Raw genomic sequence first — 12648 nt, 5'->3', positions numbered from 1 at the left:
TCTCTAGAAAGTTCCCAACCAAGATTTTGCTCTTTTTGAGCTAAACATCAGCAAAAACTTCCTCATTAGTTGCCCCTGTGAATTTAATATTGCAGTCTGTGCATTTTTATTCGACAGTGGGAGAAACTAGACGGGAAGTTAATTCTCAGGATCAGAGGTAGAGTTTACGAAGGCTGAAATTGAGTAAAGACATAAAAGTTGTGCTGCACAGTTTATTGGTGACTGAGATTTTCAGAGCAAGTTCGTCAAAGAGGAATGTCACTCATTTCTGACCATCTTTGATCTCACATAAATGAGATAAAAAGTGAAGATGTTTTAGCTGAAATACAGGATTTGTAATATAAATTACAAGAATGCGGAATTGTTTCCAGGATGTACTTGAGTGGAAGAGTTCAGGTCCTTCTGTCTGACAGTTTCCAAGGCCAATAAGTTTAAGAGGAGGCAAACATCAATCCTCTGTAATTGGCAGTGTGAAGTATAAAGTGAAAATTTACTGACCTGCTTTCTCCTTGTCTGTAGATTTTACTTGAAAAACTATTCTGTTGTTTTGCATCTCTGAAATAAAAGGAACTTTGCCTTTTAGTGAGTGATTTAACTGCCACCTAAGAATGTGATTAAGACTTTTAATGACCTAAAAATATTACAATAATGCATTTTATTCAAGTACTTAACTGTATTTTAATGATAAGAGCACCAGGATCATGTTTTGCAGAGCTGGCTCATTTATTGACTGCCTCATAACCTTGGAAAATCAAGTCATCTTGATCAGCTCCAGCCTGCCTTTATCTGTGCAGGCTGTGAGAGTTTGCAGAGGTGTAACTGAGACAGTAAATTTGGCTTTTGGAGGCTGTTTCCCAGTCATGAGCATAAAGGTGGAAAGCTGTAACGCTCCCTAAGACCACATGTAACAACCAGGTACCAGTCTGGGCTTTTCCCTTAGACCAGACCCTGTTCTCCTTCTCTCAGTTAAATGATGCCCTTTATGCAATTCAAACCCAAGAGATTTGCTTTGGTAAGAGAATGCAGAGGTTGGTGTCTTAAAGTGGCACAGTGTCCTATTGGGGTTATGTTTACAGCAGAATTGTATTAATCCCCGGGTCCTAGTCACAAGAAAAGTACATTTTTGCACAAGAGGAAACAAAGGAAGAGTAGCAGAATCAGTGCAGCGTTGTTGAGCAGCTTTGCCTACCCAACCTCTCCCAAGGTTAATAGTGCAATTCACAGCAGAAATAGGAAGCAACGGGATGGAATTTCTGCTGGAGAGAATTCCCAAGAGACCTACAGGTTCATCTGACAGTGATGTTATCAAGAGGACAGTGATCATGAGGGGAGATGGTGTAGAGTGCTACAGACATGAGCACTTAAACCTTTTTTCAGCTCTGTTTGAATTTTGAGTGCTACATCCTCCTGCTAAGATAGAATGTGCCCTGTAATGAGCCAGCCACAGGGAATATTAAAAAAGGGCTTTTCTTAACCATCAGAAACATCTTTCTAAAATAAGTTTTGGAAAGGGAAATTATTGCATGGAATCTTGAAATCACAGTCTGGTTTGGGTTGGAAGAGACCTTAAAGCTCATTTCGTTCCAACCCCCTGCCATGGGCAGGGACACCTTCCCAAGGCCCATCCAACTGGACTGGAACACTTCCAGGAATGGGGCAGCCACAGCTTTTCTGGGCAACCTGTGCCAGTGTCTCACCCCCCTCACAGGGAAGAATTTCTTCCCAATATCTTGTCTAAATCAACCTTCCTTCAGTTTAAAACCATCACCTCTTCTCCTGTTGCAACAGACTCTGCTAAATACTGCATCATTCCACTTATATTTTTGAGTAATGCTCCCCACACAAAGCAAAGTGCTTTTGTTCTGAGTTTTCTTCCATCTTCAGTTTGTTAAGAAACTTATGACTTTGTTGTGTGGTCCTTCAGCTCAACAAAGACATTGTGCCTCTTCACAGGACAGTTGAAATGGACCGTGCTCTGGCTTGGTCTTGCTTGTGCAATGGGTTCTGGAGATAGAGGGATGAGCTTCTTCTCTGCTTGGTTGGTGGAAGGTGGCAGGCTGGTTTGGTGTTGTCTTGGTTTGAGGGGAAAAAACCAAAGTGTTTACCCACAAGCAGGAGGGGGCCCTTCTCCACAATAATCACGCCACTCTTTATCAAATTTAAGAAAAAGGAATTTTAATACAAGAAGGGTAACTGTCCCTAACTGCTATAAATATATATATATATATATGTAGGTATAGGTATAACTATAAACAGACCAGAGCAAACCGCTTCCCCAACACCACAGAGGAAAAACAAACAAAACAACAACAGAACCCAGCAGGTTTTCCTCCGGGAGGAAAGTTATACTTAGGCAGTGTCAGTGTCACAGCTCGGCTGGCTGCGGAGTGAGCTTCCAGTCCCTCTCCAGCGATACAGACGAGTGGTGAGCTCTCAGATGAACTCTGTCTCTTCCCCCTGTGTTCCTTGTCCAAGAAGCAAAAACACGATCAGCCAGAAACAGTCCCAGGGCAGGCAGCAGCATCAGCGACCAGAAACAGTCCCGGGGCAGCAGCAGCAGCAGCGACCAGAAACAGTCCCGGGGCAACAGCAGCAGCAGCGACCAGAAACAGTCCCGGGGCAGCAGCAGCAGCAGCGAGCCGGCTTCTCCTCCACCCCCCACACACACCCAACTCCCCACTGTGTGTAGTCCCCAAGAACAAAAGAGACCAACCTGCCCCCACCCAAGTGATCAGCAGTTAATTACTTTTTTTGTTAACTATTGGCATGGGCAGTTAGTGGCAGGGGAGAGAATTTACACAATAATTCAAAACTACAACAGGTGTCTTCCAGTATCCTGAGATTCTCTGGCTGAATCTGGAAGGTTTAGGGTGGTAAAATGAGCTGCATTTGCAGATTCATTGATTTCCTACACAGAGGGGTAACACAGGTCAGTATCTCCTGTAAGAAAAAGAGAAGATTCTCTCCCTCCTTACACTTTGCCCCTTAGAGCTGCAAAACAATAAGGCTCTTTTAACAGCATGAGCTGGCATCTGGTGATAAATTTGTTGCCATTAACTGATGAAAGTCAGCATCCATCCTGCTCCTGTGAGCACCCTTACCTTTGCCTAGCTGCGTAATTGATGCAGTGCTCATATTGTCTGCATCCTCTGACCTTATCTGCTGCTAATTTGGTAGGAAGGGTTCCAAATTAACAGTTCATTTCTCTGTGCAGTAAAGTTGCAGGAATTCTGGACAGCTCTCCATTGAGTTTGAATCTGAACTAACAGCAGAGAAGCCTAAACCATGTTTCTCAGCAAGAAGAGCTGTGGAATGGAGTTTGAGTTGTGCAGGTCTGTGTTAAAGATATATAAATGTCCATGGATGTGTCATGGTACTCACATGAAATTAGCAAAAATGTTTAGGATAATTGATAAACAGTCTGGTTCTTTTTTTTCTTTCGCGAACATGCATTGCAAGGCAGCTTTTATTTCTGACAGAGCATCTCCATAAAACCACTGCACTGAAAAAAAATGCCAACAATAAATTATATGTAAAATATGAAAATGACAAAAGATTTTGAACTCTGAATACAGATGAAGCTTTGAGTATTATTTGCATGATGAAAGCATACACAGTTGAGTATTTGCAGCAATATAGAAATGTCTTCTGTGCCAAGCAATAAAGAAATTGCTGTTATTTTTCTAATCTTTGCTTCACAGAAGATGCTCTTAGAGAAACTGATACAGGATGTGGTGTCTCACACACCTGCTGCCCCTGTGCCACATCCAGGGCTGGTGCCAAATAACAAATCCAATAGCCTGAAACTCAGGGCTTGATTTCTTTGTGGTTACTGGCAAAATAACTCTTTAAAACATTTTATTAGACACTGCTTTGGTGAACACTGAAGGTTGGTGACAGAACCAGATCAGGTGTGGGTACTGGATGTTCTGATACTGGATTGTGTGAGAGGAGAGGTCAAGGAAAGTCACTGACCACAGCAGAACTTCAAGATGTTTTCTCAGGTTCACCCAAGGATAGAAAAACATGTTTGTTGAGCAAAAAGGAGCAAGTGTGACTGTTTCTAGACTGAAATACAGTTTTTCAGATAAATCAGCTTATTACATTTACAGGTCTTTCTCACTTTTTTACACATTTCAACATGCATTTTCTCACATTCTTTAAGAGGTATTTTTTTCTGTTCAATTTAAAAGGCAGTATAGCATCACAGAATCCCAGAATGGTTTGGGTTGGAGAGACCTTAGAACCCATCTCATCCCACCCTCTGCAAAGGGCAGGGACACCTTCCACTAGACCAGGTTACTCCAAGCCCCATCCAACCTGGCCTTGGACACTTCCAGGGATGGGGCAGCCACAGCTTCTCTGGGTAGCCTGTGCCAGGGCCTCACCACCCTCACAGAGAAGAATTTTTTCCCAGTATCCCATCTGACCTTGCCCTCTGTCAGTGGGAAGCCATTCCCCTGTCACAAAGCCATTCCCCTGTCTGCAAAGTCCCTCTTCAGCTTTCTGGTTTTTATATATAAACTATATTTTAAAGTAAAATACTTTGTTTGGAAAATATAAAAATGAACACTGAATTTTTCAAAATATTTCCTTTATTTATTGTGGCTAATGCTGTGCCCAGGATTGATTTAAATTTGCAGAAATGTTGACTGTTAACTGAATTTTCACTGACTTTGCCACTTTCTGTCGTGCTGCTCCAGTCAGCCCACCCTTGCATTCTTTTGCTTGGAGTGTAGAACGGATAAAGATGCATGTTCCATAGAATTTGGAAATCTGCACTACTTCAATCTTTTTCAGCAATAGCCACAGGATTAACTGATGCTCCTGGGTCCATCCTTTCTACTCCAGAATTAGTGCTGTAAAATCTGACAGCAGATAAACAGAAAGCCCCATTGCAGCAATTGTGGGTGTGGCTGTGGGTCACTGGGTAATTCCTGGATGATATTGCTAATGCTCAGCACTGTCATTGTGGGATGCTCAGACCATCCATCTTCCTGTAACACACTTCGAATTGGTCCACAGGAGTCTTGTGTTGTGCTTGTTAGATAATTGCAAATTCGTGTTCTAATTTAATAGTACTTAGATGGATTCTTGGCTTGTAAGATCATTAGAAGTAGTTAATTGTCCCCAAATATGACCTGTCCATAAAGTGGGCCAAAAAATAACGTAACTACTTATTCCCATGCCAAGACTGCAAATCTTAGTTTAAATTGAGCTTGTCATCAAGAGTTAATTATTTCAAGTGACAGAGACCTATTGCTTCTTCAAGCAGTGGTTAATCATTCTTACTAAAAAGGAATAGACCAGGTTGGATGGGCCTTGGAGCAACCTGGTCTAGTGGAAGGTGTTGGTGCCCATGACAGTGGGTGGAATGAGATGAGCTTTTAGGTTCCTTCCAACCAAAACTAGTCTGGGATTCTGTGATATAAAATGACCAACCAAGGTCAGTAAGTGCTCTTGGACCTACCTCTGCAATCTCTTGGTCACTGTTGCTGTTACTGCCCAGTTTTTCTGTACACAGTTCTGAACACCCAGGCTTTCCAGACCTCAGTTAGTAGCTGTCAGTATCCGGATGAATTTTTCTTAAGAGATCAGATGACACATCTCAGTTTTTATGCTAAGGACAAAGGATGTTCTCTCCTGAAATTTCTGTATCATTCTCTTCAAACTGCAGAGCTGTGGGTATAGGAGTGTTCAGGCTGATTTGGAGCCCAGTGCTCTTGAGTTTGGTGGGACAAGAGCCTGGATTTGGTAGAACTGAGGCTTTCACATGGGTACTGTTGCCGTAAAAGTCCATAAAAAAGACTCCGAGCCAAGTTTTGTAGGAGATAAGATAAAGGGCAGGCACTTTAATGAGCAACCCCGCTCATCCAAGAATACATCGACGCACGTGTGTGCAAGCTCTAAGTTCTATAGCTTTTATAATATAATCTATGCAATCTCTACTGTCCACATGTCCAGTTCCACCTCCGTCCCCTCCCAGTTCCCACCCCTGCTGAATTGGGGCTGGGGTCGTTGGGACCCTCTGTCTTCATCCATCTCCTCTTCTTCAGCACACAAAGGTTCTTTGGATGCTCTCCAGGGCTTCGGGTCACACTGCTCCATGTTTATGTTCTCTCTGATATTCTTTGATCTGGTACCTTGAGAAAGAGACTAAATAGCTGGCAGATCTCAGCTGCCTATTCTGGAGCAGGGGTAGAGATAGAAGGACTTTATACTATAAGCTGCTAAATATTAATTCACTAAAATCTACAGCATTACATTTACTGTGTTCCTAAAATCTACAAAATATGAAAATTGAAAAATCAAAAAAAACCCTTTGGCGTCAGTACTGAGCTTTCTCTCTTCAGTCACATTAAAATCCCAATCCACCCTCATTGTTTTTTCCTGTTGCATTATTTCACACTATTTATTAACTGGATTTTATTTTGGATCTGTTGCCCAGTTGATTTTTCTCAACAAAATCAACATCCTGCCCTCAATTTCTTACTAGCCTCACAGGGAGGAGTGTGTAAAGTCATCAACACTAGTTACTGTTGTTATGTAGACCAAACTGAAAGAATCAATAAAGATTTGGCTGCAATTCAGAAGGAAACCAAAATTCTAAATCAAGTAACTCTTGAAAATGTCTCCAGAAACCTACTTTATGGTTACTGAACCTAAATAAAACAACTGTTTAGTTATACCAAACTGATGCCGTGAGAGACCCCCAAAACAGGACTCTGAGCCAAGTTAGTGTGGGATAAGATAAAAAGTGAAAGTCCTTTAATATCAGGCCTAGGGCCCACAGGAATACATATTGATGCGTGCCCCGAACACTGATTTGCATGGGTTTTATAATATTGTCTACCCAGTCCCCCGTTCACACATCTCTCGGTCCAGCCCCATCCTGCCCCTGGTCACACCTCGTCAGGATTTGACCTAGGGGTCAGTGGACCCTCTCTTCATCATTTTCCTCTTCCTCAGCACACATAGGGCCCTTGGAGCTTTTCCAGTGTTCTTAGACTCAAGGTTGTTGACTCATGTTTATGTCTTGTTCTGCAGGCTTTTCTGATATTCTTCAGCTTTCTGCCTTGAAGAGAGTCTAAACAACTAAAAGAATTTGAGCTGCTGATATGTGGCATAGGTTGACATATATAAACATTGAACTTAAGCTGCTGGAAATATTAACACACTAAATTTCCTTTTTACTACAGTTACAAGTACTTCTAAAATCTATAAAAATGAAAATATCACAAACCCCATAGGCAACAGTCCCCCCTTTTAAAACGGACAAAACTCAAAAATTTTGCCCAGCTTTTACTGCTTGTACTTAGCGTAACACTAAAAGATAAACAAAAACTATAGCATTAAATCTTACAGGTGGCTATTATGCAAAACACTAATGATAAACATCCTGCTGAATCCAGGAATTGCTGTAGAGCTAGTGCCTGTGTTTTCAAAGCAGTGATTTTCATTATCAAATTGAACATGCTGAACAGCACTTACATCTAATTCCAAAGCATATCAATAAACAATGTCCTCTGTGCTCATTATCTTCACCACAGTAGCTTCTTATTTTACAGCTGGTTACGTTTACTTGGATATTGATGCAAACTACCAAATCTGTAATGAAATCCCTGCTAAGTTATTAAATCATGCTGGTTTTCCCTCAAGCCTTGCAAATTACCAAAATTTAAATAATTTAAATATCGTATTATCTGTCCAGGTGTCAGCTCTGACTTTTTGTGGAAGGAGTATATATGCTTTGGAACAAATAATCCACTTCAGAGTGCTTTGCAGTGGAACCAGGATGTACTTTTTGTGCCTGGACAGCTTTAAAGGAAACTAATTGAGTTGACTGAAACCCACCCTTATGAAACAGAAATGAAAGACTGGCTTAAAATCCCAGTAGATTCTCTCTCAGGTTGGCTGTTATTTTGAGAATATTCTCTGAGCAGTAGAGTGAATCATAGCAGTGGGGAGATGGGCCAAACACAATTTACAGAGTTGTTCTTCTGATTACCCTTTCATAATAAAAATACAAGAGCTTCTTAAAACCACAGCCTGAAGCTTCTGAAAGCTGCCAGTTTGGCCTAAATTTGGGCACGTGGATTGCTGAATAATAATAAACTTGTCATGAAAATTAAAATAATCCCCTTTAAAGCCATATAAATCTCATAAGCCAGTCCATTGGAGTGGATTTTGCACTCCATACTAGCACATGGCATTTTGTGGTAGCATGTTTTATTATCTACATTGCATTATGTTGATCCTAAGAAAAATCTGTATTTCTCCATAAGGAATGTTCCTTGTCTCCCCAGAAATTGTAGATTCTGTTATGCAGCATTACATAGATGAGATTGTGGCTTCTTCTAGGGCAAAATCAAAATGTATATGTTGTTAAATGAAACTTTCTGAATTGTCACCTTTTTATCAATGCCAAGATTATTTTGTTGAAAAGGGGACACACTGGGCATGTACAATGAGGGATTTGGATGGTGAAGCATGTAGTGCTCTGGCTGGGATGAGTCACAACAGCATTGGATTGGTCTGATGTATCTGGTGTATTTAATTTTTTAGCACTATGCTCTGGTTCTGTGTCCTTGGGATTTTGGCTCAGAATGATTCTGCTCAGCTGATAACTCAAATTTTATATGGGCAGAGCCAGGCTTGGTGATAGCAGCCACTGGGCTGGATTAGATCAATATATATTTTTTTTTGTAAGTGAAAAAATGCTTGATGTCTTTCCAAGAGTGAGCAGAAAGCAGAAATTTTGCTGTTGCTGAATTTGCGTTTGCAACTGTCACTTTCCTGACCCCCTGGCATGTCTTTACTGTAGTGATGCTTTGTGGGGTCTGTGCCTCAGGATTCCAGCCTGACTGTTCCAAGGAAAATCCAAACTCTTGCCATAGATCTGCAACAAGATTTGTTTCAAAGTCACAACTCAGTGCTTATATAGGAGGAAATTCTTCCCTGTGGGAATGTTGAGGCGCTGGCACAGGTTGCCCAGGGAAGCTGTGGCTGCCCCATCCCTGGAATGTTCAAGGCCAGGTTGGACCCATCTAACCCTGCCCTCTGACAGTGGGAAGCTATTAGTCCCAGCTCAGCTGGCAGCTCATGCTCAAGAGCTGCCAGCAAGAAGAAAGTGCCAATGGGAATTGCATGGAATTGAAATGGTTTGGCAGAGTAACCGTAAGGGCTCCCTACAGCATCCTCAGCTCTGTCCAGTGGGGCTGCCTAGGAGGAGCACAAGCGGCAAAACCTGGATGGGAGAAATTACTTCCAAAAAAAAAAAAAGGGGGGACGGGGGAATGATCACAGAAAACCACCCCAAAAACAAGAAGGAAGAACCCCCCCCATCCCCCCAAAATAATAAGAGCACTTTAGTAGCAGTGAGAGCCATCACAGGTGTAATAAACTCATTCTTTCATATACATAGCATGAACCTAAATCTTTTAAGCTCCACATGGCTCTTCCCGAGGAGTTTGCCTGTGCAAGGGCTGAAAAAACCTCATATTCTTAAATGCCAGGTAAACAGAAGCAGCATCCAGATCACACAGCAGTGAGTGATTCCCTCACTTGCCAGAGAAGAAAGTGCAACACAAATAGAAATTGTAGCTGACACTGCTGGAGCCTTGTAATCTTACCAGGCTAGCAAATACTTCCCTTGCCACTATTATTTTGTCATTAACTTAATATTGCAGTGAAAAAGGTGATGGAAAAATGTCTAATATATGTATATTGTCCGATAATCAAATATTGCAAAGATGTGTCAGGTCATTACTAACCCTAATTAAAGTAGTTATTTTCATTTTCAGCTCAGACGTGTGTAATTAAATGTACCTGGGAAAGAATTGCCTATTTTCTCTAAATAGTCAGTAGCAAATGTTGCTGTGCTGAGTCCTCACGTGGGATCCTGTTGGGTTTGTGCTGGCACTGGTAATCCATGAGCTCCATCAGCACTGGGGTGTAGGATCAGTTGGTGTGGAGGGACTCCTCTTTGTCAGGGGAAGTGGAGGTTGTTCAGGTTGGATATCAGGGAAAGGTTCTTCCCCCAGAGGGTGGTGGGCACTCAACAGGCTCCCCAGGGCAGTGGGCACAGCCCCAAGGCTGCCAGAGCTCCAGGAGTGTTTGGATGATGCTCTGAGGGACAGGGTGGGATTGTTGGAGTGTCTGTGCATGGCCGGGGGATGGACTCAATGATCCCTGGGGATCCCTTCCAACTTGGGATATTCCATGATTCTGTGATCTCCACATGAGTGAGGACAGTTCAAGCCATGAGAGGAGATGAGGGTCTAGTGTGTTGGTTGAATCATTAAAGGGGGAAGTAAATCACAAGTGGCAGTAGCTGATCTTGGTGAGCCAGGAGCTTGCACAAGCAGGCTGTCATGAGCAAGAAGAGAGGGAAGAAGCTCATGAATAGAAGGAGATTTCAATGGAGCCGAGCCTGCTCCAAACTTTTCCCAGCATTTCTGCACCAATTTTTCACCCACCGTTTTTTGCAGAATAGGCTCTGAGGAGGATTAGTTCAGTTGGCCATGCATGTGGACCTCAAGCTAGGACTGACCTCCAGAACAATCTGCCCTTGTCCTTGCAGGCCCTTGAAGTGTCTGATGAAGACTTTTGTCATCTTTTGAAACATCTGAAGGACAATTTGGTCCAATTCCTTTACACTGGTTCCTGTTTGGTGACTGGGGAACTGGAACTAGGGGACTAAATAAATTAGGCTTTACTTGGTGTAGGAAGAAAGAAACAAAAGCAGATGCTGGAAATATTTGAAGAAGTTGCAGCATCTTGGGAAGCTTTCCTGTCTCTCCAGGTATCTTGGTTTTGGCTGTAATTGCATTCATTTATTTGGGGATGTTTCACTGTGCTTTTCGAACCTATGATTAAATGAAAGGCAGAACCCAAGGGGACAGGTTTTGATATTGCTTGTGTCCGAGTAAAGACCAGATGTGTTAATAAGCCCACACAAGTGTTTTATCTTTAAATTAGTTGCTGGAATAGCACCTTCTGACTGTACATTCATACGCAGAGAGGGTATTTAAACAGCACATTTATGGTACAATCTGGGATTGTCCCAGGGCAGTTGTTTATAGCGTGCGCTGCTTTGGCACTTAACGTGCAGAAGGATTTCTCCTTAGGATGTGGATATTGGCTATTTCCCTGTACTCTTCAGTAAAGCCAATGGTCTCTGCAGTTGCATTTTTAATTAATATTGCACTTGAACATAGGTAGTGAGTGCTGGTATCTCCTGTGTCCAACTGCTGCTCTGAGTTGTAGGTGAAATTTAAATTCTGTGAAATTGATTTGAGTGATTTTAATCAACTGGTTTTGGTTTTAACCAGATAACAGTGATTCCGACGTTGACATTCAGGGGGATGAAAGATCTGACAGTGAACTGGATGGGCAGATCATGAAGCAGCACACCAGCACAGAAGCTCTGCTGCAAGGTACTTTAACCCTCCCTTCCTTGCCTTTATTTAGAAGGATATGCTAGAATTATCTGAATAACTTCAGATAAAAAATTACTGTGTGAGAGAAACTCTGCCTTAGTATTGGCTTAGAAAGTATTGAAGCAGCTTTATACAAAGCCTTAGGAAAGCAGTGCCATTTCTCATTGCAAAGCATTTATTTCTCTTTAGCTGTGGCACTTGTTCTGGCAGAGTCTTCTTCAAAAGGAGACCTTCAACGAGTCCATAAAGGCACCTGCACTGACATGGGCACAGGTGGAACACACCTGAGCTGCTTCTTTCAGGAAAGGATGTCTGGCTTCTACCCTAGTTCATCATGTGGAGTGGAATTGCAGTCTCTGGAACTGCAAATATGTGGAGCTCTTCTAAGTAAAATTCTGCTCTCCCCTCTCTGAGACCAGAGAAAGAAACTGACATTCTCAAGTCAATGTAATTCAAGCATTTTTATCCTCCGTTCCATTGTTTTTCATAAAAATAGAAAATTCTTGATAAGTGCTAGAAACACTAATATTCCCTAAGGATTTTTACATTGCCAATGCTCAAGGAAAGGTTTTACACAGGTTTTAGAGCTTTGGAACTGACTGTAACTATCTGCTAAGCTGCAGCTCAGAGGACACCATAACCAGGTGATGTGGGTACTGATTACAGTCAGTCAGCTCTTAATACCAGTTTTAAGAGTACAAAGCTTTATTACAGAAGCTGTAGATTTTGTTACAAGTGTGTCTTAGTTAGAGCAGCCAAGACCAGCTTATTACAGTGTGGGTGTAACCAAAACTGTGTATTCTACACCTGCTATGTCATTTTAAATGAACTGTTAACAATGGACCATTGGCGGCAGCAGCTGCCCAGGGCACACCGACCCCTCAGGCTACAAGCTGGGTGTTAGAGAAGCCTGTGAGACAGGATCTTTGCAACAATGACTCAGGTGTGATAACTCCCCTCCAAGAAGGCATAAGCACCTTCACACCCAGCCTGAGCGGTCATGTCTGCTCATGGGCCATCAAGGATTTGAAAAACATCCTATGACAGAGTTTAGATCACCCATTGTGGAACTCCGCCCTGGGGGAGGTACTGGGCATTCCCACCTAAACCTGAGGGTATATAATCTTTGGGTTGGGAACTTCTGGTACCACTTGTCAGATCCAGAGGAGGACCAGAACAACAGGACTGCAACTGCCACTCTTGACCA

At 42.3% G+C, this 12648-nt stretch overlaps 1 protein-coding gene across 6 annotated transcripts in view; it reads left to right on the top strand.

Annotated features, from left to right (window-relative positions):
• The window catches only part of CLUAP1 (clusterin associated protein 1), a 71026-nt gene that overhangs the window by 41307 nt on the left and 17071 nt on the right, over window positions 1-12648 (top strand). For 4 of the 6 annotated variants that reach the window (XM_071571392.1, XM_071571394.1, XM_071571393.1 and 1 more), the window contains one exon: window positions 11334-11438. The exons of the other annotated variants lie outside the window; for them this stretch is intronic. In XM_071571392.1, the coding sequence (XP_071427493.1) occupies window positions 11334-11438 (105 nt within the window). The remainder of the gene's footprint in view (window positions 1-11333; window positions 11439-12648) is intronic. 6 annotated transcript variants of the gene reach the window in all.

This window comes from Pithys albifrons, chromosome 16 (genome assembly GCF_047495875.1).
Source record: "Pithys albifrons albifrons isolate INPA30051 chromosome 16, PitAlb_v1, whole genome shotgun sequence".
Classification (NCBI taxonomy): Eukaryota; Metazoa; Chordata; class Aves; order Passeriformes; family Thamnophilidae; genus Pithys; species Pithys albifrons.
Note: the sequence above shows the minus strand (reverse complement) of the source record. Positions and strands in the feature narration are given on the sequence as shown.